Source organism: Molossus molossus, unplaced genomic scaffold, assembly GCF_014108415.1.
Source record: "Molossus molossus isolate mMolMol1 unplaced genomic scaffold, mMolMol1.p scaffold_m16_p_17, whole genome shotgun sequence".
NCBI lineage: Eukaryota > Metazoa > Chordata > Mammalia > Chiroptera > Molossidae > Molossus > Molossus molossus.
In genome coordinates this window covers 54992984-55019180 of record NW_023425352.1, presented here as the reverse complement: position 1 = coordinate 55019180, position 26197 = coordinate 54992984, and the positions used below count along the sequence as shown (strand labels likewise).

The 26197-nt window shown below is 38.3% G+C and overlaps 1 protein-coding gene across 2 annotated transcripts in view; it reads right to left on the bottom strand.

Annotated features, from left to right (window-relative positions):
• VCL (vinculin) overlaps positions 1-26197 on the bottom strand; it is a 107293-nt gene that overhangs the window by 21312 nt on the left and 59784 nt on the right. For both annotated transcript variants that reach the window (XM_036265117.1, XM_036265118.1), the window contains exons 3-13: positions 24354-24504; positions 24070-24178; positions 21561-21683; positions 19150-19310; positions 11429-11519; positions 10457-10604; positions 7276-7429; positions 5539-5714; positions 2834-3024; positions 1413-1612; positions 186-314 (exon numbers count right to left, since the gene is read on the bottom strand). In XM_036265117.1, coding sequence (XP_036121010.1) covers positions 186-314; positions 1413-1612; positions 2834-3024; positions 5539-5714; positions 7276-7429; positions 10457-10604; positions 11429-11519; positions 19150-19310; positions 21561-21683; positions 24070-24178; positions 24354-24504 — 1633 coding nt within the window. The remainder of the gene's footprint in view (positions 1-185; positions 315-1412; positions 1613-2833; positions 3025-5538; positions 5715-7275; positions 7430-10456; positions 10605-11428; positions 11520-19149; positions 19311-21560; positions 21684-24069; positions 24179-24353; positions 24505-26197) is intronic.

The window sequence follows — 26197 nt, the reverse complement described above, 5'->3', positions numbered from 1 at the left end:
GGCAGGGTGTTCCCTCTTCTACCCCTCCACCCCTCATCCAGTGTCCCAACCTGATGTACACTATAATCACATTTTACCTTTACAAATAAACAATCAACAAATAACTGTGTGTGTGTGTGTGTGTGTGTGTGTGTGCGCGCACATGTGTGTGGTTGACCAAGAAATGGAAGACCTCAGATACCTACCTCTTCCCTATTGGGTGCATCAGGAGGTGCAGTGGCCGCCACTGCCAACAGCTTGATGGGAGTTGTGGTATCGCTGAACACGTCTGACACCTCCTGAGTCATGGCCTCCTGCATCTGGGCTTTCAAATCCTTAAAAACATTGTTTACAAATGAAAATTTCTAAAAATATCTAAAAGCACATCTGCCAATCCCCTCACTTCACTGACACATTCATTCAGTCATTCATTTATTTAGTCTTTCAGTCAATAAGTCTCTGCTGAGTATCAACATACTGACCTAGCATGCAACAGGTGTAAAATGACTCCTGCCCTCTAAGCAAACTGTCTAGCAGAAGAGGTAAAATGTGACCCATAGTTTCTTAGAGACTGTTCTACCCAATCAAAAAAATCTTACTTCCTTTCTTGGTGGTCTCTAAGAAATGATACTGAGAATCATGGGGTTGAGCCCAAAGAAGGCCCTGGGAGATACAGTTCCTCACCATTCCCAGTGCTGCAGGGGCCAGTGGAGGTGGTGCCAAGTTCTAAGTATTTTCTTGTATTAAGAGAAAGAAATCAAGAATAAGAAGTTTTTCTATGTTTTTTTCAATTCAGTTTCTAGAAAAACTTAAATAACCGATGTATGTATCCATTTCTTAACATGGGTCTAAAGAACAGAAATCTTAGAAGTCATCAAAAGCTCTTTTCCATAGTTAACACACTCAGTCCAATCTAAGTTTTCTATATTTACTCAAAGAAGTCTCAATCACCCTCTGTTTCTCAAGGTGGGTGGCATTTACTGGCTGGTGATGCCTGAGATGATTTTAGGTGTGATATAGAAAATGTTTTTATTTTAATAATTATGTTTCTTTTAAAGAGTATTAGGGAAAATATAAGTAGCTCATCATGCTCATGATTTCAGGATTAGAAAGTTTTCTTTTAAATAAATTTGCGGTATCATGATATATCTGTCGATTGAGTAAAACGAGAAACACAGCTTTAGTTGTCACACACTGGTGAGCTTTTCATTAGTAATAATCACGACTCGGATAAGCTACATTGGCCACGGTACTGCCACTGCGCAAAGCTGCTGGTGAGCTTCTTCCTAAAAACCTCTGATTTTCCTTACATCCTTGGTCACACTCTTTACCTTTCCTAAACTAACATTTTATATATTTTTTAAAACTCGCCCTCTCTAGTTTTCCAATAAATAAGCATAAGAAATGTAATGCTACGTGTTCCTGAGTTCTACCTTCAAGGAGTCTTGGAGCTGAGATGCCAGCGCCCTCGCCTGAGGACTCTCCCCTTCCCCTCTGGCGGCCAGGTCAGCCAGCTGGGCTGTCAGCTGGTCCACTCGGTCACACTTCGCAAGAAGATCTTGGCGATAAGGACCCATCATGACGTTAGCCAGACGATGCCCTTCGGCCACAAGCCCTCGGATTGCAGCCTGACCTGGACCAAGAGGAAAACACTGAAACACAAAGACCTGGAGGAGGCAACTGCAGTGCCATCTGATAAGTTGTTAATTTTTAAAATAATATGTAATGAGTTTTTCCCTAAAAGTAGAAAAAATTGGGGAAATATAGAAAAGTATAAATAGATAAACTACCCATAATTCTACCACTTGCAGATTGAGATATCTGAATACTTCCTTCCAGTCTTTTTTAATGCATTGCATGATCCTATGCACATACACATTTCATACATATTTCTCCTTTACAAAACTGGAGTCATACTATACATTCACTTTTATTCCCTGCTTCTATTTATTTAACATGATCACTTTTCCACATCATTGAACATTCTTCAAAAATCATTATCTAAAATCTATGTAATATTTTATAATACTAACCATAATTATTTGACCATTTACTTATTATTTAACATGTACTCTGTTTATATATATTCTTGCATGTAAATCCTTCAACACATCTCTAATTAGAATAAATTCCTAGAAGTCAGATTGCTGAGTCAATGGGTATGAACTTTTTTAAAGCTCTTGACACATAACACCAAATTGTCATTCAGAAAGTTTGGTACTACCAATTTATTCTTTCACCAGTAAATTACACGTCTGCCTGATACCCCAACATTGGTAATCGCCAATTAAAAATTTTATCTTTTTATCCAATGAATACAGCAAATGAAATAAACAGCTCTTTCAGCTTCAGCAGGCTTACTGTCATAATATGACCTCAATTCTTATAGATCCATTCCTAAAATCTCCCAAAAGTGAAAATTTTAGATTACTAATTCTATTAGTGACTGCATTATACAGGAGCCCTCCCAACTAAAAATAACCCTGGTAGTTAAGTGTCTTACTATTTTCAAAAGTTATATTTAACTGAGTACTTTTTAAGGACTCTCATAACAGAAATATGATAAATGGAAGCATAGACAGACTGAAAATAATTAGTTCAAACTTGTAATTCCAACCTGAAGACCTTTCTATTAGTCTGCAGCAAAATCATTTCCTCACTAACACATCTTGATTAGATCACAGAAATCTTATCAGCTTCATTTGGAAATTGAGTCACACTGTAGACTGACTCACCAGTGGCTGAGGAACCCCTTCTGCACTTAATCACAGATGATTAAGGATCTCTATCAACAACCTGCTTATTTTCACTGAGCCCAGTCTCTAATGATGGTTAAATGCACTGATGGCCTTACCGACTCCCCGGTCGTCCACTGTGGGATTATCAATCCACCGCTGTGCTTGCTCAATCTTGCCCTCAAGGTGGACCGCTGCTTTGGCGGGCCTGCTATTGGCCACAGTCCTATTGGTTTTAGTCTGCAAGTTCTGCAGGGCAGTGGCCACCTGTTTGGCCAATGCTCGGGCCTCTGGGGAATCTCCTTTCCCCCTGCAGAGAAAAAAACAGCCTTTCTGTCCCACATAGACACTATTTACACGGAGAGGACTTAATTGCTGATACAAATGCTAATGAGATGTCAAATTGCTAATGATTATTAACTTGTTTTGAAAGAAGAGTAGTTTATTTGGCCCTTAAATAAGAAATTAATCATCTAAATTCAGATAGTTTCATCCTAGTTAAGACATTAATTATAAGTCTGGATCAGTCTAGCTCAATCAAGAACAATCATTTGGTAAGCTGAGCTCAGTCATCACTAAGTTAGCTGACCCCTCATCCTACCATCTCTGAAAATATTAGTTCTCTGAGGAATTAAGTGGGCTCACATAGCCATATGTGTTGTGCAGTCATAGTTGAAGTAGTTATAGTAGAACTAGTAGTAGTTATAAAAATAACATTAAAAAAAAGTTTGCTGTAAAGTAGTATGCCTTGTTACACTGGCAACAGCCTCATACATCTCGATTTACTGCATTTTGTATCATTTCCTCTTGTGCTTAATTTAATCCCACGTTGTTTTGTACAATAACATGTTATACAGGCTTGTAGCCTAGGAGCAATAGGCTATACCAAATTGCCTGATGATGCATTTTTCAAAACATATTCCCATCATTAAGCAAGGCATGACTGTATATGTGTATATGTATGTACATATATATGTATGGCAAAGTAATAGATCTGCTATATCACCATTACCATTCATTCTCTCCTTATCATTAAGAAACACTAACACAATAATGAGTGCCTGCTATATATGTGTATGGACTTGTATCAGGGTACTAAGAATACAGAGTCTCCAACTTTGAGTATTTTAAAATCTAATGAATGTAAACAGACTATAATAATGGGGTAATATTAATGAGCATGAACCTAACTATATAGACATATTTTACAAATGTGAAATTATACATTTTCCTAACCTAAATAATTCAAAATTTGGACCCAAAGCACAGATCCCCAAATCACTGAGCTAGACATATAATTAAATTTCAGCTGTTACCTCAGTTCATCTCTATCACTATAACCTCCTGCCTAAGGTATATTTACCCTGCTCCCTCTCACTCTTATTTCATAATCCTAGGTAAGAGATTGCTTTCTTAGCCAACACTGCCCCCTTAGTCAGTGTGAGACTTGAAAGAACTCTAAAGCACCCCTCATTAGAAAAGGGTTAGGCACTCTGCCATAGAAAAGCAGAAAATGTAAGCTAAATGAAAAGCAGAATCTCACAAGATACTTGGTTATGTTATCCCTGGGGAAGTAGATGGAGGACTGAGGTCAGAAAGAAGCAACTTTTTACTTTTGATGCTGAACCTGTTCTTTAGCATGTGCTGCAGGTTGTTTTATTTTTTAAGAGAGAAAAATATCTATCAAAAGGAAAAAAGCAGCACTTCTAATATAATCAAAGTAGGTGCCATTGCCCCGGCCGGTGTTGTTCAGTTGGTTGGGAATCATCCTTTGCAACAAAAGGTCGCTGGTTTAATTGCTGGTCAGGGCACATGTCTGGCTGTGGGCCCGATTCTCAGTAGGGGGTATGCTAGAGGCAGCTGATCAATGTTTCCCCTCTCACATGGATGTTTCTCTCTCTCCTCCCTTCCTCTCTCTCTAAAATCAATAAAAATATTTTTTTAAGTAGGTGCTATGAAGTCCTTTAAGAGACTGTGGTGAGGATCTTGTATTTTTTTTTTTTTTTTTTTTATCCTCACCCGAGGACATTTTTCCATTTTTTGTTCAGGTAGAGTGGGAGGGAGAGAGAGGAACAGAGAGAGAGAGAGAAACATCGATGTGAAGGGACACATTGAGTGGTTGCCACCCGCACAACTGACCAGGGCCGGGGACAAACTGCAACCGAGGTACATGCCCTTAGCGGGAACCGAACCCGGGTCTCTCAGGACCGCAGGCCGACACTCTAAACGCTGAGCCAAACCGGCCAGGGCAAGGAGGAGGATCTTGTATTTAAGGATCTCTTGTAATTGCTACGTAAGAAAGACAACAAAGCTGGGAATGGGGTGCAGGGGGAAGGAGAGGAGGGTGTCAATGGGGAAAAAATGAGAAACACCTGTAACAAAAACAAATTAATAAATAAAAAATAATAATAATATGTCTTGGGAAGGAAGAAAATATCTTCATATGCCTCCCCCCATTCTCCTCCCACCCCAGAAAGCTTTTCATAGCTACACACAAAAATTAATTTCCTCATATACCTAGGAAACAGATATGTCACAAACATGATATAGCAGAAAAAAATCCTAGCTTAGAAATGAAAAATACAGATCTCCAAAAAAGGAGTTCTTACCACTCTAACTTAAAACTATGTGATCAGCAAGTCTAAGTGATTAGACTTCAATTGTGTCAATGATAAAATACAGTAACATCTGATTTAGCCATGTAACACAAAATCAATGAGAATACAGTGAAGAGCACTGTACATGCACTTAACCTACAAAATTTATGTATGTGCTTAGGGGAAAAAAGAGAAATTAAAAGGCAATTAAGTGATTAAATACATACTGTCTTCGTAAGTCTGCTAATTTAGAAGTCAAAGCAGCTATTTCTCCAAGAGAACGTAGAATGTCATCTCTCTCTTTAGGATCATCACATAATTCTGCTATTTTTCGAGCTTCAGCCAAAGCCCCTCGAATCTGTTCTTCTCCCTCTGGTCCACCATTTGGATCTGCAAGCCAATTCTACACACATAAAATGGAAAAAAAGTACACTGTGATCTACTCATGAGCCACATTATATTACATTTAACAAGGCCGCCCGAAATATTTCAAAAGTAACACAAGGCACACCAGTAATTGTCTTTATAATGCTGATACTTACTGTTTTACATATGTTCTTAGCTCAGGAAAAATCAAATCAATCCTTCATCTTTTAAAAAATAAACTTTTTCTTTCCCATTAAAATAAAATATTTTCACAAGCTTTATCTCATCTTTGAATTAGTCACACCTTATTAATTCTTCAGTTTCTCAAACATTTGTGTTTCTTTGCGAAATGCAATCATTTTACAGTACAGTAGTATCAGAAAACTTTAATCCTTTAACACTGCTATGACCAAATACAGTTGTGAATTCTGAGATAAAAGATTTTAAGCCCTGGCCGGTTTGGCTCAGCGGTTAGAGCGTTGGCCTGCGGTCCTGAGAGACCCGGGTTCGGTTCCCGCTAAGGGCACGTACCTCGGTTGCAGTTTGTCCCCGGCCCTGGTCGGTTGTGCGGGTGGCAGCCACTCGATGTGTTCCTTTCACATCAATGTTTCTCTCTCTCTCTCTCTCTGTTCCTCTCTCTCCCTCTCACTCTACCTGAACAAAAAATGGAAAAATGTCCTCGGGTGAGGATAAAAAATAAAAAATAAAGGATTTTAATATACTGCAATCTATACCAGGAACTAGGATTCTCTTGGTATTCAAGAGTACTTACTTTAAACTAATCAAAATATCCAAAATTAAGATGTTTACTTCAAAATATAGATAAATATTAGTCTAAACTTGTGTTAGTAAAAGAGGTGTTAACATTAGTAACGGTTGGCCCTGGCCAGTTTGGCTCAGCGGTTAGAGCGTCGGCCTGCGGTACAGAGAGACCCGGGTTCGGTTCCCGCTAAGGGCACGTACCTCGGTTGCAGTTTGTCCCCGGCCCTGGTTGGTAGTGCGGGTGGCAACCACTCGATGTGTCCCTTTACATCGATGTTTCTCTCTCTCTCTCTTCCTCTCTCTCCCTCCCGCCTGAACAAAAAAAAAAATGCAAAAATGTCCTCGGGTGAGGATTAAAAATAAATAAATAAAAATAAAACATTAGTAACGGTTGGAATTAATCATCATTTACAAACATCCACTACCCACCCATAGTAAATGAGAGTCAGAGGAAGGCAGGGAGGTAGGGGTAGATAAAGAATATTTATGGGACAGTTTTTTCTCTTTTATTTCCCACCCCTTCTAAAAATCATCTCTACTGCCCTGGCTGGTGCGGTCAGTGGTTAGCGCATCTATCTGCACACCGAAATGTCAAGGGTTCAATTTTTGTTCAAGGGCATATACCTGGGTGGCATGTACGATCCCCAGCCCCGGTTCAGGTGCATTCAGGAGACAACCAATCAATGTGTCTCTCTCACACAAATGTATCTCTGTCTGTCTGTCTCTCTCCCCCCACACCACCCTCCTTCCCGTCCACTGTCTCTAAAAAAAAAAATTAATGGGAAAATAACCTCAGGTGAGGATTAACGTAAATCCATAAAAATCATCACTACTACCTGAGCAGCATCGATCTTCTTGGCAATGCTCTGCTTCGAGTTCGTCATGGCTTCCAGTTTGCGGGCTGCATTCTCCACTTTTGCTGTGAGCACATCCAGACCCTGAGACACCTGCTGGGCTTTCTGCATGGCCACAGGTGAGGCTCCTTGTCCTCTACTCAAAACAGACAGATGCTGCCATTGTACCCTCTCAAATACTTAATAGCAAAATATTACTAAAAACATAGTATATGTTGTTTCCATTAACAAGCTTGTCTTTTTCTTTTTCTCCAGTAAGTCTGAGACAACACAAGAAAATACAGAGATAAACAAAACACCCAAACCATCTACTCTCTCCTTTGTTTTTAAAAATACACATTAGCTTTGTGGAGCTGCATAACCATTTAAAGGCCAGGACTTCAGATTTTGATAATATGATTCTCCTCTTGGTAGAGATTATATAATCAACTAAACTTCAGGGGGGAAATGTGCTTGCGATCTTATTGCTATGGAGGGTTTTGTTACCATAGTAATGTGTGCTTTAGAAATAAAAAGCCCATCAGATTGTCTTATTTATGGGCAAGCATACATTAAAACTGTTTCAGGAGGCAGCATGCAGAGTGCTACTGAAAGTGTTACCACACTGAGACCAAACAGATCTGTGTTCAAATCCCAGCTCCTGGTACCTGTGGAAGCTTGTCTGCAATGTATAATTTCCTAGGGCTTCAGTTTTCTAACTTATAAATGAAGGGTTGGCAGGTAACAATACTGCCTTGCTTATCAAACATAGTAGCTTCAAGCAAAAAGATACATTTGAAAACAATAATAAAGCAATATACATATATAACTATTAATATTATTGGATTTTTTTATTATAACGAACCTAATGATAATCTTAAATCTCTACCTCTACTCCTGTGCCATCTGTAAATATCAAAAATGGTTAGTAGTGAGGGAAGAAAAGCATATGGTGACAAGAAACCACTGTTTCCCATAAATTTCTAAAGAACTAATTTCACTATTTTCCTCTCTAAGAAGTGACATGCTACTACTACCAAAAAAAAATAATGTGAACTGGTACAAATCTGTTTTCCCTTTGTAAACACTTTCCAGCTCATAACAAAGTAAAATTTTCCATCTTTTTACCAGCTCAGATTTTGTAATCTACCCAAACTGGTAAACTCGGTGGTGGGGTCACAAATTTGTCATTTGGTAGAATGGCATGACTGATCACCCTAATCTGAGTTTCCGATTTTAAAATAAACTTCAAAACATCTTTGCTTCCCTTCATAATAGTATGAATCTACCATTCATTTTTCTATCCTCTTTTTAAATGTATCTCTATTTTTCATCTATACCAATGCTTTAAGTAATAAACTCAATAGTGATTACAAGGTACATAAGAGGTATTTATACCTTTTACTTGTAGTTGTACCTGAGGCTTCCTTTTTACATGGCAGAGGAATGGAAGACTTACAGGAAACATAGTTTTCATGATTTAATTTGCTCTTTTCCTTCAAAGTTAATAATTCATGATGAACCTTTTTGGTGTGTAAGAGTCCAACTTTCAAAAAATAAAAACACTTATGGGCTACATAGTTTTTGTCATTAAAAATTAAAGGTTGCCCTGGCTGGGTGGCTCAGTTGGTTGGAGCATCCTCCTGTACACCAAAAGGTTGCAGGTTCCATTTCTGATTGGAGCACATACCAGAGACAACCAATTAATGTTTCTCTCCCCATTGATGAGTCTCAGTCTCTCTCTCTCTCTCTCTCTCTCTCTCTCTCTCTCAGTCTCTCTTTCTCTCTCTCTCTCTCTCAAATCAATAAAAACATATCCTCAGATGAGAATTAAAAATAATTAAAAGTTCATTGTGTCTCATGGGGGAAAATATACACTTACCACCTACAAACCCTAGGTGACTGAATCAGAGAATATCAATGAGGAAACTGTTACTGAATTTCACTCATTAAAATGTTAAATAGCGGGGCATATTTAAGAAAGAATAACAGGAAGCTAGCTTTCTAATCTTTCATCATGAAAGGATACTGCAGGGTCCAGTGTGATTAGGCCCATAGCTGCTCATCACTGTTCTAACCTTTTCTCCTTTAAGATTAAAGGTTGATCCCATAGAGCAACTACCTCATTCTCTTGTTCAAATTCATCTTTCCCCAAACACATACAACTGTACATTTGAGAATTCCAAGTGAAAACTGTATACCACACAGTGAAAGGCTGCAGACAAAAGAGCCAACAGTGAAAAATCAGAAGAGCCAGAATCTCGTCAAACTGCACTGGCATTTCTCCAAATGGGGACAGAGCTTCTTTTTGTCCTTTCTGTAAAGTTCTTGTCATGCTCATGACAGGGGAGACTGCTTCGCAGCAGGAGAAAAAGCTCACTGGGTTCAATGAGATAACATTTATTTACGTTTGTTCCTTCCCCCTCTTCAAGGTAGAGACTTTAACCTGGAGCCCTGGAGTTTCGAGGGCCACACTGGATCAATGAACCTCTGAAAATTATATATTATTTATATGCATCTTTTTAGGTAGAGATTAATAGCTTTCATCAGATTATAAAAATGATGTTGGTCTACAAAAAGTTTAAGAACTACTCCTTTGATAACTGTATCCTAGTCTATCATGTGAATATACTTGAGACCTAGTATAATAGTGCACAATATGTCAGAGTGTTCCTAAGGCCTGTTTGTATGGAGTACTCACATATTCCAATTATCTGAAGATATTTCATTACAATCTTGAAGCAAAATCAAATTGCATGTATACTAGTGTCTCATCTTCAATTTTTCCCAATGTCCATACTATAAAATTCCATCAAATTAGGATCTCTTAACTCCATGAACGAGTTCCCCAAAAACCTATATTATACTGAGTATTCTTAATAGCAAACTAAATATATTTAGTTTATAGGAGAAAAGATTCTAAAAGCCAAGACTTGAGGTGGGTAAAAGAATTATGAAATCAAATGAATAATGATGAAACAGAAACTTAAAAGAGCCTAGAAATGATCAAGTTAAAGAAGGAAAAGTTCACTTCTGTTTCCAAAGAATTAATAGAGTATAATATCCATTTTGTCTATTAGCCAAGACAACACAGTAAAGTTCATAGACTTGCTTTCTTAATCATTCTGTCAGGAGTGAGATCCTGTTACCGACTACTTTTCTGGTAAGAGCAGAGGAACTTTACCTGGCTCGGAGGTCAGCCACTTGATCTGTCATCTGCCCTAGCATTTTGCAGGTTCCCAGGATCTCTCTGCGTTCTTTGCCTGCACAGAGTTCACCAACTTTTCCAGCTTCATCTAAGATCTGCCTGATGGCCTGCTCACCAGCATCCCCTAAAATAAAAAGATATTCAATATCTACATTGTTAACACATTAATTATTTAGAGAGAATGCTTTACAAGTCATTTCATTCATGAAGGAACAGATGATTTCAAAGGACAAGGTGAATAGAAGACAATGCATCTGATAGCTAACAGCCAAGCAGTGCCCTTACAACCTTGGGGTGAGGTTTCAACCACAGACACTGCTAAAAATGATACTTAGAACCATAACCATCTGGAGATAATAAGCAGCTTGTGGTAAGACTATGGATGATGAAAACAGGCTCTAACAATTTAATTGTACTTAGCACTTCCAAATTGTGGCTTTTCACATTCATTCAAATGTCTATGTAAAACTGAATAAATATTAGATTAGAAAATCCATAAAGCTTAGCGCAATAAACTATTTTGGGCTTATCTTTATATAAGCTAACTTTGTTTCCAATTCTTATTGGCATAATTATTTAATCTGTTCAACTGAGTACTTGGTTGACATAAATAGAAATATGCCCAAAGGGAATAAGAAGAGAAGAGCTTTTATTCAAAATAATTACCTTTCTGATTCAGGGAAGAGGTGAGTCAAGAATTTTGCAAAGAATGAATGCCCAATTCAGCTTGATTTATTCCTCCATGATAAGAGTTGATTAGTCTATGTCCTTTATCTTTCTAAGACCCAGTAACGCTTCAATTAGTCCAACCTAATTGAATGGTGTATGCCCCTAAATGTTGCAGTAGTTATCTCAGGATTATGAGATTCTGGGAAGATTACTTTCTTTTGTCTGCTTGGTTTTTACCTTATTCTTATATCTACCTGAAAAACAGAACCAGAGGGTTACCTGGGGAGGCACTGGGATCACGGAGCCAACCTTTGGCCTGGTTCAGTTTGGAGTCTATGGAGGCCAATGCTCTCTTCATGGCTTCAGTGTCCTTTCAAAGAAAAATACCACAATTATTTTCTTTGCAAAAACTGAGATACCATGATACAAAGTAAGACAGAGAAGAAGTGACAGCATTAACATACACTAGAGCTAAGATAGTCCTACAAAGCTTTAAAAATATTCTCATCACACCATAATGCTTATTTCTGTCAAAATGCAGCATCTTGCATGCAAACCTTCAGTTAATTCTATTGTTTCCTGATTTCCCTAGTGCTAAACTGTGAAAACTGGTAAAACTGCTCAAGCCAAAAGATGTTTAATGTCTTCAGCGGGGAAAGCCCTGTTGTCCCATGCCTCGTTATCAGCCTTTCCACTAGTCAGCATCCATCTACTGCAGCCCTGCCAAAGCCCTCCCAGCTTCAGAGAAGCATCATTAGCATGTGGTGCCACATGTCACAGTTCTTTCATATCTTGTTTTGAAATACACACACACTGGGTGATGTTTCACTATATTAGATTAATCTAAAAAATTTGGAATTACTTACTGTTTGGGAAAAAAATGAAAATGTTAACCAAGCAATTTAGTTTTAATTCCACAAATAAACCACTAAATGTAATACAAGAAAGAAATATTTTTCCAGCCTTCCCTGCTACTCCTTGTCCTTAGTTCCCTTACCATCCCTCACCCAGAAGAAAAGGCAGGATAAAATAAGTGGGTCTCAATGTATTGTTTACAATCACGATTCACAATGACTAACATAAAATTAGCATAAAATCTCCCAGAATGTAGCATGAGAAGGTAAAACAACAGACTAGTCACTTTAAAATATATACATTTTAATAAATTTTTTAAAATATAGAAAAACGCACAGAACAATATAACCAATACCCATGTACCCATCCTCACAACTGAGACTAGCCATCTCTTAAGTCTCTTTTAACACTTTAAAAGACAACCTATCCCCCTTTTGCTCTATAAAACTGACCCTTACTGGGTCCATCCACCAAACTACAGAATTAACCTCTGAAATTCTAGGCAATAACTTAATATCCCTAACTTTTCAATTTCCAGTCCTACAAAACTTGGATTCTTAAAGATGTTGTACCACCAGTTTTCCACACGGGGGCTCGGGGAGCATCTCCCTACCCCCACCCCCACTTCTGACTCAAACAAGGCCAGGTACTAGCACGAATAAGGGCTGGGAGTACTCAGAGGCTTAAAAGGTCAGGAGCCTGATCCCAGCTTTTCCTATTCAAATTATAGGGCTCTCAGTTTTGGATTCCTTCCTTCCCCATTTAAACAGATACAGATTTGTTCTCCTGTTACCACACTGGCTATCTAAGGCTCTAAAGAGCAAATTCTCAGTCACAACTAAAAAGCAGTGAACTAAATTACTGAAAAAAATAAATAAATAAAATATTTTTATTATCAAACTGTATGAAATTATGGTAGCTATCAATAAAAGGCAGGGTGGTGAGAAGGTCTGTTTCAAAAATCCATTTGTGATCAGTACACATAGACAAGTGGCATTTTTTAAATGCTTTGATTCTCAAATGGTTTAAATATCTGTTCCTCCTCTATCTTGTTCTACATTCACCTGTACAGCAAACCCTGCCTTCAGAAGTAATACAAAGGTCACTTTAGCTTAATTCCAAATTAGCATGGCCCAAATCAGTATCTTTTCAAAGAGCGTTTCAGGTAGCTCCTAACCTCAGAGAGTTAGATAGCCGTTAGGGCCTAACACAAATTACAAATTGAAAGAGGCAGATTTAAAAAAAAAAAAATTCAGAAGCTCTCACCTTTAAAGCATGTGCTCACTTTGAAAAAACAAGACATTATAGCCATATAAAAATACTTAATTTAAATCTATTAATAACCATTTCTCTAACACACATATTTGCAGTGAAAAATAATATTTATTACATTTCAAAAATCTAAATTCAAGGGGAAACAAAGATCAGAAAAACCTTTTGGTGTCTACCTTAGCGTCCAAGACTACTAGTTAGGAAATTAACTTTGAGCATTTTCTGCATGTTAGGTGAGGCATTTTTTTTCCCTCATTGCTTCACTGAATCTCAAATTTAAATGTAATTTAATTTTACAAATTAAGAAACAGGAGGTCTGCCCTAGAAATCCAATTTGATCTCAGGTTCATTGACATCATTATTTTCTATTAGAGGAAACTCAAAAGAAATTTTCTCTTTTACCAAAGAGAGTTGCCAAAGAATCCATTAATATCCTATACTAGTCAGCAAATCTTTGCCTTGTCGATTTGGGCTTTGGCTAATACTGCCCAGAAAATGAGCTCTAGAATCAAATTAATAATCTTTCCTAACCTAAATGATTGCTTTTATTCTCCATTGCCGAAAAATGATTTCAAACACAATGGAAAAAACTGGCTTTGGTCTATTTATTACCCTTAAAAAAATCATTGCTTTTTTTCTCCCTAATAAAGTGTTAATGGCTACCACACTTCAAGGAAAGACTCTAATTCTCAGGAAGTGAGTAATTTACTCCTGAGTGGGAGATATGACATCAAGAAGTTAAAATTAAGAGATGTTCATGTTCCCCAAAAAGAACCAATGGCAAATTGAGAAGGAAGCTGTGTTTTTCAACTGGGAATTTCAATTAGTTACCACAGTGTTTAGTAGAGTGAATTTTAGACAATTTTAGAGATTTACAACAGTCACTGAAAGGGCTAACTTAAATTCTTTCTGAAAGAGGACAAATTTTAAATAATTATTTAAAACACATTTTAATGTTGTATCTATTGAAAACAAAAATGTCTGTGGGAAGAAATATTCTGCTCTCCTAGGAATCTCATATGTATTTCTTTTGAAGGGTAGTATTTATTGTGGAGATTGACAAAGTTCTGTCATAAGCAACATAAGTATGTTAACAATGGGTGTGATATAAACAAATTCACTGAACAACTAGGACTGTAGGTCACTATTAACATATATTTATAAAAGGTGAAAATAATTATAATCCTGTGGTCAACCATAATGTGTACTACAAAGTTTTTAGTTAAACCTTGTCATGTAAATCTAAGTACCCAGAGTACAATCTGAGTATTACAAAGAAGAGAAAACAAAAAACAAACAAAAACTGTACCTTCATTTGAGTCCTTTTCTCTGTAAAATCTCAAATTTGGGAAAGAGAAAAGTCTCCACCAATCTATTCATTGGGCTTTTTTTTTTTAAGAGTATAGAAAATACCAGATCTAGTCATGTAGCTTTGGGGACAGCTGGCAGGGATCTGGTCCCCTCCCCCTAGGGTCCCTTTACTGTAAAACTCTTATGAGTTCATGTTTTAAATGGAAAACCACAGTGCCTTGGCACTCTCCCCCACATACCAAAAGGTGGAAGAACAAACTAAAAGAACTCCTTTTTACGTGCATTCCCAGGAACTGAAACAGTCCTGAAATTTAATATCAAGTTAGACCTAAGTAACACAAAATAATACTGAGAACCACCGAGTTCCTTTTATAGACAATCAAGAGGAACTGCGGTAGGAAAAGTAAGGTCCTGCAATCACAGGTTCTTCAAAACTGTCCGTATGGGACTAGGACCCCCTCTCTTTCACTGTCCAACCTACTCTCCCTTTTTTCCATGAACACCTCCCCATCCTGCTTTTCCCCTCTGTTTCACACCTGACCACATTTCCACCCCCAAATCCAAGTTTTAAACAAAGATGTTTCTGGAAAGAAGAGACGGCAGTAGAATAAAAATCTTACAAACTGCATTTAAGCGATGACAGAAAGCTGTCTAGCCCTGAGACTTCAAGCAAGTTACCCTCCCAGGTTTTAGTTCCCTATCTCTAAAAATACATTCCCAGCTCTAAAACTCTGTCACTGAGCCCACAATCAGATGTACCAACTAGAGGTCACTTGGATTAGAAGGGAAACATCAATTCTTGAACATTTTGGGCTTTTCTCCGATTCACAGAGAGGGGATAAAATATCGTAAATGCCTGAATTAACTATTGATCTCAATCTCCAACAGATAAATTTTTCGTTGCATTAGCTGCTAAAATAAAACACTAGAAGCCTCATGAAAAGCTCACATACAACCTTATTTTTTCAAAAATGAAGTAAAAATCTACCCTTAAATCCAATGGTCTGCAGTAAGGACAAGTATTACAGAATTGCATGTTCTAATCAGATTTCCCTTTTTGTAGAGCAGAGTAATCTGTGCAAGACATCTGAGTCCGTCGTACGTTCACCATCACCAGCTCAGCCCACAGTGGGAGGAGACCTATCACAGGAACCAATTCTGAGTAACAGTATCTACTACCTCAAGGTACAGTTGCAGGAGCACTCATGTGGGTTCAAAAGTTCTTAGCAATAAAAGGCTTTAAATTTTTTTCTCATTTCCTCCTGGTTCTCAGCATGCATCAAGATACAAGTAATACAAAAATATCTAGATTGCTAAACTACAAGGGGTTTAATTAGAATTGTTTAATTCACAAATTCTTTTGTTTTATAATGTATTCCCCAGAAAAATGCTAAACGAATTTTTAATGATCATTTATAAGTTGATTCTTGATTTAAAGAAGGGGAAATTTTTACTTTCAAAATAAAATAAAGTCTTTTGTTCTGACCAGTGTGGCTCAGTTGGTTGAGAATAATTTCATGTACCAAGAAGTCAACAGTTCTATTCTCGGTCTGGGCATATGCCCAGGTTATGGGCTCAATCCCCACTGGGGGGCATGCAAGAGGCAGCTGGTCCATGTATCTCTCTCTCCCTCTCCCTTTCTTTCTCTCTCTAAAATCAATAGAAACATTTAAAAAATAAAATGAAATATTTAAAGTCCAGGTACTTTTAAGTTTGTAAATCTGCAATTTGAATGTAGGTGTAGAGGTGAAGTGATCAGCTATTGCATTGCCTCTTTAAAATCTTAACTTATTTAGCAAGATGCACTTTTACCAAGGATTTTTTTCCACTTACTTTCTTCCCCCACTTTTCTCGAGGAATCATCACTTTCCAGGAGAAAACTGCACCAATAGGGAAGCATGAAACAAGTATGGTAAGACAAAGTTAATTCTTCATTGGTAGGGACGTAGGGAGATAAAAGATACCATATGTATTAAACAGAATGGGAAGCCACAGATAGACACATGGTCTGATTAATTCACGGTTTACAGTGGAGCAATATAAAGTGTACAATGCTGCTGAAACTGAAAAATAACCAAAACTCCAGTTACCAATTTCCATTTTCACAGTAAAGTTTCTTTTTCCTAAATACTTTGTAAGTAATAAAAATGATTACTCTTAGGGAAGAGGAGGTAGGGGAGATGGGAATGGAGTTAGGAGTAAGATTTGTCATGTATATCATTTTATAGCATTTGATTTTTGAACCAGGTAAATGTAAAACAAAGACAAAATGAAGTTACAAATAAACATTTCTTGCTCATTTTGATGTCATTATGTACTTGAGCTTCTTTTGGCTGAACTAATTTTATTGACTTTCTTTCACTCTGATGCTTTTGCAGCATCCTAACAATCTGGTTCCTTCCACATCAGCATAAACCTACGGCAGCTACAGGACTGTACACATTGGGCACCAGGTCCTTGTCCCTTGTGTATTTCCTCCGAGTGTCTAATGCTCACCCTGAAAAGCTCAACTGACCACTCTTTTTTAAAGAAGTAGCTCTGAACAACACTTGCACAAAATAAAGCTCAGTAACACTTATTTACTAAATGATGGATGGCGCTTCCCCTCTGATAACAGATCAACATAAGGCTGCAATGCCTGCTCCTCCTTTTTACTACTTCTCATCTGCTAGAAGCAAAGGAGAGAGAATAAGGAAAGAGATTAGGTTAGGGGAACACAAGGTCATGGAGAATGATGGCTGATTCACAGCTCAGACAGCAGAACAGACAGTGAACCATGGACTGAAGTCAGGGAAAACTTTAAATTCCTTTTGATTCTGAAGACTAGGATTATTGTGAAGGACAGATGCCCCATTTATACTCTTTAGCCTACCCATTTTCATTATGGCTTACAACCTCAATGATATATCACCAAAAGCAAAATCCCAGAGCCTGCAAAGGAGACTGGTAGGAGAGGCAAATACGGAGATGACATCAGCTGGAAGTTTCCTAAGAGCAGGGTCCACAGGTAATTAGGGGTCGCCCAGCTACTGGAGAAAACCTGCTCTTCAAATAAAGTCAGCGGGAATGACTAGGCCAGGACAGTTCTCAGGAGCCTGCTCAAAGAGACGAAAGTGCTCACTAAATATAGAAAGCCTGATATCCCACAGAAATGCCTTTTCTTTTGCTTTCCCCAAAAAAATAGTGCAAGATGAGCTCGAGTCAACAGTCTGCCCAGCACAGCCTTGAGTCCCATATTAAATGACAATCGGACGCATGTTCGAGCACAGTGTTACACACCGGCACACAGAATGAGCATGGCACACAGCACAAAAAACCTCAGACATGCTTTTTCTCTAAGTGAAAAAAAATCTAAAGGGTAACAGAAAGCTTACCTTCTAAACGTGAGAAAAAAGAATAAAACAAACAAGAAAAAAAGATGCATAAAGAAGTCATAACAGGGAAGTGAAAGTTGTCAAATATGCAAAAGCAAAATTAAGTAAAATATCAGACTTAAAATGATTTTACCATACAGATTTAAAATGCAGTCTTAGAACTTTTCAAGAACTTCATGCCTCTATACACAAATCTATAATTAAGATAAACTGATTAATTCCATCTACATATTTAGATTCACTTTCTAGGCAACAAGAGAGGGCTGGTGATTTGGGGCCCCAGCTTTGACCTTACCTTACAGGTGACCTGGAGGGTAAATAGCCCTGCTCGGCACCAAATGGATGTCATACTACAAAATCCCCTCTTTAGTCTGCTACCAGCCTGCTAAGTGGCCCTGGATACTACACCTGGGTCACATGTGGGTAAGCTGGATGCTGAACTGTGCTGCTCCCACTGCCTGCATCTTGGGCTCCTACAAGGAACATGTAAACTCAGGTGTCTCTTTCCCTCAAAATAGTCACTAGACAGGGAGAAGCAGACCAGACCAGCAGTAAGACAAAACCACTGCTGCTGGGCTCTAGAGGAACCCACCAACCCTTTTGGAGTCCAAGAAGAAATTCTAGACTAAATTCAAAAAAAGTGAAGGGACCCCTCAAACTGACTGACAGATGCAAAAATACTTTAATTCAGCTTTTGTTAGGGAAAATGGAATGATGAAGGCACACACCTAGAAATGCCAAGAGTTTTTCTCTGTAGATTTCTCTGGGTCAAAGGTTGGTTTAAGAAAAGTTTTCCATAAAATCCAGTCACAGGTACATTAAGTGTCTTACTTAGTTCCCTAGCAACAACTGCCCACATAAAAGGCAGGGCTCCCACCCACGGGAGCATACACCACACCAGAATTCCTCCACGAACCCAGTCAGTGAGACTCCAGCCTGAAGGAAAAGCTATATATTTCAGCCGTTGACCAACATTCACCCCACATACCTATTTATTTTCTATTTATGAACACAAGAAATTTGCAAAAGCAGCAAGTAACCCAAAAAACAAAAGTGAAGAAGAAATTACTTTCATAATATCTGAGTAGTCTTATGCTACACATAGTTACAAGATAAAATGTGAGACAATCAAACCCCCAGGAGGAGAGAATTTGGGAGTTTGCTTATTTCTCCTCCAATAAAACTTACCTTGCTGGCCCAGGCATCTTCATCCCAAGAAGTGAGTTGTAATACACGAATTATCTCATTAATTTCAGCACTCATCTTTTCTACAGTAAAATTGCGATTTTTCAGAGCTTCTTCTATTCCTTGGTTTTTTGAGTTTTTAGTTGTTACAAAAATCTTCATAGCTGTAAAAATAAACAAAAGACCCAGGAACTAAGGCTGGAATTAAATTCTGCTGTCTAATGATATTCACACAAATGTTCCACACCTTGAACACATGTTTGGGCTTCTACGGTCTAAAAAAATATATATGAAAACCAACACTGCAAGTCTGCTGAATCCAATATCAGCAACCTGCACTGCACTGAAACTGAAGGCATAAAACATCACCACAACATGATCAGGGAACTAATTTGGCATGCACATGCTGATGACCTACAATCACAAAATATCCAATATCCTTCTAAATCAGTGAGCGTCCCAGCCCTAATACTGTCCCCATCTAACACAAACCTAATGGGACAAGATGAAAACAGTCAGTAACACTGTAACTGGAGAATCCTGCTGCCCCCAGTCCTAATGTAAGATCCCAAAGTGTTCAGTTTGTCTTCCAGGATTTCTCTCAACATGTAGCAAGTGCTTTCTAACCCCCCAAAGTGAAGAACCACAATAAGAAGGAGAAGAAGAGGAAGAGGCAGAAGAGGGGGAGGAGGAAGAAAAAGAAGAGGAGGAGGAGGAGGAAGAGTAAGAGGAGGAGGAAAAAGAAGAAGAAGAAGAAATAACAATAAGAAACATTGGAGAAAAAGAACTTCTTCTTATAAAATAATTAAAATTGTAAAAACAAAGACTAATCAATACTTTATTGAGTTACCCAGCTTAGAAATCTTCTTCCCCACAACCTTTCTGCCACATCAAATAATTGGCCTCAAAAACATATTTCCATGAAGATTATAAGACTCTACAAATTTTTTTTAATCCTCACCTGAGATATTTTTCCATTTTATTTTCAGACAGAGTGAGAGGAAAAAGAAAGAAAGAGAGAAACATCGATATGAGAGAGACACATTGATTGGTTGCCTCCCACAAGACCGAACTGCAACCAAGGTACATGCCCTTGACCGGAATTGAACCCGAGACTGTTTGGTTCACAGGCCAACGCTCCAACAGCTGAGCCAAACCGGCCAGGGCAAAACCCTACAAATTTTTGTTTTGTAGTTCACATAAGGGCTTTCTGAACACTTATACTAACATCATTTTATCTACTACTTGAAATTCCAAACCAGAAAGGCAGTAGCTAGGGACACAGTGACATGCCTCATAAGATTTTTTTTTCTTTATTGATTTTAGAGGGAGGGGGAGAGAGAGATGGAAACATCAATGAGGGAGAGCATCAACTGGCCGCCTCCTACATGCCCCCCACTGGGGATGTGGCCTACAACCTGGGCATGTGCCCTATCTGGGAATCAAACTGACGACCTCTTGATACATGGGTTGATGCTCTATCTCTGGGCCACACTGGCCAGGTTCATAATATTTTTAAAACAAAGCTTCCCTCTGAGAGTTAAACTAACTAACCCACAGCTTGACAAAGATAATTTTTATAAACCATGAGGCATCTACTACATACTAGCTACTCAGTAAGTGCAGCTCCCTTTTGCTAGTTTAGAGAACAGTCACAATGTTGCATTTCTGGGCCCAATGGGAAGGTGGTCCCAGGTGGCACAGACTACCAGCTCTACAATGTAGAGAAAAGTTAAATATCTTAAACAACAACAACTGTGTTAATGCAACACTGAAAAGGGCTCTGGGTTAACTTCCTTATCATATAGTGCTCTATAGTAGCCAATCCAGCTCCTAATTTTTTTTTTATCCTCACCTGAGGACATTTTTCCATTTTTTGTTCAGATGGGGGGTGGGGGGGGGACATTGACGTGAAAGGGACACATCGAGTGGCTGACACCCACATGACCCAACCAGGGCCAGGGACAAACTGCAACCGAGGTACATGCCCTTAGCAGGAACCGAACCCAGGTCTCTCTAGACCAAAGGCCAACGCTCTACCCGCTGAGCCAAACCAGCCAGGGCCTAATTGTTTTTTTGTAATACAAATAAAGGTGTCAAAATCCATACATCCAAGACTAGAGTTTCTAGAGGAGATTCCACCTTCCAGAAAAAAGGGCTAATTAAAGCTTCCAGAGAACTGAACTAGGCAACAGAAAGGGCAGTTTCAAAAAAAGAACAAGAGAAGACATTAGAGCAGATGCATACTGGTTCTTAGCCAATCAGTTGAAACCTTCAGGTAATGCCCAATCCAGCAGGTTTCCTTCTTACCCAGGCAGAAGGATATAAAACTAAGCAGCAAAAGAAAACAAACATCAGAGTTTAGACCATATTAACATTTTTTTCCCATAAGATAACATATAGGCAGAAAATACCTGAAATGAGAACTGGCAGCAACTCTTTCACAGTGTTCATTGAGTTCACCAACATCACTCGGTGCTCCTGGTGAGTCAGTTCCTGCTGCCTCTCATCAATCATCTTGGCCATCTTAGTCATTCCTGGGCACAAGGAATAAATCGTGAAGGGTGAGTAGTGAAATGACCCAGAGTCTGGCTTTCTGGGCCTAAATCCATTAAGAATTATCATGAAAGCCCACTTATTTAAACAAAGGACATTATCAATGAACTCTAGCATTTATGATAGAGAATTTTTTAGGTCAGTTCTAACTTAAAACAACTTATTTTCATTAAAAGTAATGTATTAAATGTAAAAACTAAATGTGACATAATTTTCAGTTAATACAAATACATTCACAAATATAAAAAGATATTCAAGTGAATAAATATGTATTTGGTTTTTGTGGTTTTTTTAATATGTTTTATTGATTTTTAGAGAGGTAGGAAGGAAGGAGGAGAGAAATATCGATGAGAGAGACATCAATCGGCTGCCTCCTGCACAACCCCCACTGGGGATCAAGCCCACAACCCTGGCATGTGCTCCGACTGGGAATTGAACTGGTGATCTCCAGGTGCATGGGACAACCCCCAACCAACTGAGTTACATGGGCCAGGCAATAAATATATATTGATAAAAATAAATTCACCAGTTTGCCCGGTTACCATGTGTACAGGTTTCACGCCATGTACCTGGCCACTGTGCCTATGTATGTAAGAATCTCATGTGAGCAGGGTTCTGAGAATCTAATTGATGAAAAAAATCTTAAGAATTACAATAATGTGTTTTGTTTTCATCTTTGTGTTTTTCTGTACTTTCCAATTTGTCCAAAATAAGAATGTACTACTTTTATAATTAGAAACAAATAGAAATATTATAAAAATAATTATAGTGATGACAGCATTTGAAAGCATCTGGTGTTTTGGAATCAGCCTGCCGGCACTTTCTGTTTACTTTGGGTATTATTCAAAGATTATGTGATTCTCTAAAGCTTTGATTTTTCAAGCTGCTCTTAAGGTTTCTTAAGTAGTTTCACAGTTTATTAAGAGATACCAAAGGAAGATGGAAAAGATGGGGTAGCCCCTCCTTAATCCAGAGTAGCTCCATTTTTGTCTTTTACATGTTGGGATTCTGCATAAGATTTCATTTGAAGAAATAAAATTGTTTTTCAGTGCTATAAGAGAGTTTAAAGAGTACTGCTTTAAAGCCATCTCCCAGTGACATTTAATGATGGCTCAGAGAAACTTCTGCCTGCCATATGTTTACAGAATGACTGCACCAGAATCTCATGAAAATACTGTTAATTAAAAATCACTTTTCAGCCCTGGCTGGTTTGGTTCAGCTGCTAGAGCGTTGGCCCACGGACCAAAGGTCTTGGGGTTGATTCCCGGTCAGGGCACATACCCGGGTTGCAGGTTTGATCCCCAGCCCTTGTTGGGGTCATATGGGAGGTAACCAATTGATGTGTCTCTCTCAACATTGATGTTTCTCTCTCTCCCTCCCTCCCTCTCTCCCTCCCTCCCTCTCTAGCTAAAATCAATGGGAAAATACCTCGGGTGAGGATTAACAAACAAAAAAAATCATTTTATAGCGCCAGCCTGTGTGGCTCAGTTGGTTGCGCGTCATCCTGTGCACAAAGAGTTGCCAGTTTTATTCCCGTCAGGGCACACGCCCGGGTTGCAGGCTCAATCCCTGGTAGGGGTGTGCAGGAGGCAGCTGGATCAATGTTTCACTCTCACAGTGATGTTTCTCTCTCTCCCCCTCTCCCTTCCTCTCTCTCTAAAAATCAGTTTAAAAAATTATTTTACATAAGACAAAATAACTTTATAAAGTAGTATATGATCTTTAATACTGACAAGTTAAATACCTGATATGTCTTGTCATTGGCCTCACTCATATTCTAAGAACTTTCAAGTTCATGCTATATGTCTATAACATCAAAAGCTGGTATCTGTGCATGTATTTTGAATATTCAATTCTCAGATGACTAAACAATCATTTCAAAATGAGATTTAGCCACAGTCGCTCTTCTGTCCTTCTAGGTCTGATTATATTATGCAGCCTTGAGCTAGGACATGAATCCATAATAGTAGGCGGGCTAATTAGCAAGCTAAGAAATCATAAAGAGCTACAGGCCAGCTGGCAGACAGTTAGGAATGCTATATAGTGTGGAACGGAGAGGTCAGGGTTCAGGGTGGCCTTAGCATTATAGTCATAGGAAAGTATTTCCTATATTCTCCAGCAATATTTGGAATGTCTAGTTTAACTCATTAGATAGGGCCAGGATTTGTAGAAAGCAGATTCAGCATTCAGAGACAATGATATCTCCTCAGTAGAAGCACAGCATGAAGCATCAACAGAGTACAGACACCTAAAAGCCCAGTGCATCATTACCTATCTTCTGCAAAAAATAGGGTAGAGTGCCTTTGTCTCTTAAGCAAACATGGGCAATCCATAACAATTTTAGTATAAAAATTAGATATGACTAACCTGGTCCAAGGTTCTTTGTATAAGTGACCAAATCTTCCATAGTCTCTACCACCTCTGCCACTGTAAGATATTCCAAAATTCCTTTGCAAACTCTAATAATTTTACGAACCTGGAAATATATTTCAGAGTAGTCAGCTGAGTGAACAATAAGTAGAAAACAATGGTAATTCAGATGTGTAACTATTCAACATTTTCTCATTCTAAACAATCATCAATCCTCCATTACTATCTCTGAGGCTAGGCTTTTGTCTAGAAGAGGTCTGCACGGGCCTCAGGTTGCCTACCTCAGCCTCATCGAAGGTGAGGAGCAGGTCTGACGTGCCAGAGAGGATGCCCCTTGACCCATCAATTAGATAATCTCGAGCAGGCACTGAGTAAGGGTCTGACTGAAGCATCTGGGCCGCCTGGACCAGCTTGGTGCAAGCATTTTCAACCCTGTGGGGAAGAATAGGGAGTTAGCTCACTGGCAGAATGAAGCAGAAGAATATCACATGCAAATACAAATAATGTAAATGAATATATAATAGCCAAGACCAATTTATAATAGTTTTTAGCTTGCATTTACAGTAAGTGCAGCATAATCATTCATTAATTATTCACTGTATTAAGTAAGCCCTTATTCTTTGATATTTCCTGGCAACAAAAAATGATGAGAAAATGTTTTGGACTTTTTACTTCAGATTGCTATATATTTTATATCTGTCTTACTCCTCACCTATACACACTGCAACTAAAAGACACTACACCAAGAACTGAAATCCTTGACAACAGTTTCAGTTTTAGCATCTAAATTTCACTGTGCTAAGTGAAATTTAATAATCACAAAAGCAAAAGAATGGGAAAAAAACACAAAGAAAAATTATAAGTTATTGCATAAATTTCTCATTTATCTAACTATATGGATTAGTTTGACAAATCCATTGTGCTGTTTGAAAACAGCTCTAAAAAAAACTGTGTTGTTGCCCTGGCCAGTTTGGCTCAGCAGTTAGAGCATTGGCCTGCAGTCCGGAGAGACCCAGGTTCGGTTCCCGCTAAGGGCACGTACCTCGGTTGCAGTTTGTCCCCGACCCTGGTTGGGTCGTGTGGGTGGCAGGCACTCGATGTGTCCCTTTCACGTCGATGCTTCTCTCTCTCTCTCTCCCTCCCACTCTATGTGAACAAAATATCAAACAAAACATCAAAAAATGTCCTCGGGTGAGGATGACTATGTTGTTGCCCTGGCCAATGTGGCTCAGTTGGTTGACATCATCCCTTAATCCCATGCACTTAAAGGTTGCCAGTTCAATTCCCAGTCAGGGAACATGCCTGGATTTCATAGGGGGTGTGCAGGAGGCAGCCTAGTGTGTCTCTCTCACTCTATCTCCCTCCCTCTCTCCCATTCTATCTGAAGATAAATGGAAAAATATCCTCGGGTTAGGATTAAAAAGTAAAATAAAAGAGAAACCCAACATGCATAAACCAAGTATTCTCCTTGATCCTCTTGTACTACTAAAATGTATTCATTCATTCATCCATCCATTCAAAGTTGAAAAGGACCTGATAGATCATCTCCTCTAATCTTATATCCAATAAACCCATTATATAATCACTTTATAACTTTAAAAGATATGGAACAAATCTCTTAAGGTTAAAATATTTAGTCAAAATTACACATTCTTATTTGAAAACATAGAAAATGTGACATACAAATAAAAGCCCACTCACAGGGTTTTGAGGATCAAATGAAATAATATAAAATTCCACAAGTATAAAAATAATAAATTAAACCATCACATGAATTTCAACTATGTAAAAAGCACTAGGCTATGGACACTATAGGTGTGCATATCAAAGATGCAAAAAAGACTATTCTAACTCTCAAGATGCATACTTTACTGAGCTAAGTCACAAATATTAGAGCCATGAGGCAGTGCATAATAAAAATCAATGAACTGATGTGCTTTTTTATCACTCTTAGAGCGGACTGGCTGTTTTGTTTCTTTTTCATTTTTAAATTAAAAGTTTTATGAAGTAAATTACATAATAGGTATGTTCATATATGACACATACATATACACATATATAAAAATAAAAGGGCATACAGTGAAAAAACTTCCTTCCATTATCTCCTAGGCACTGAAATTCCATC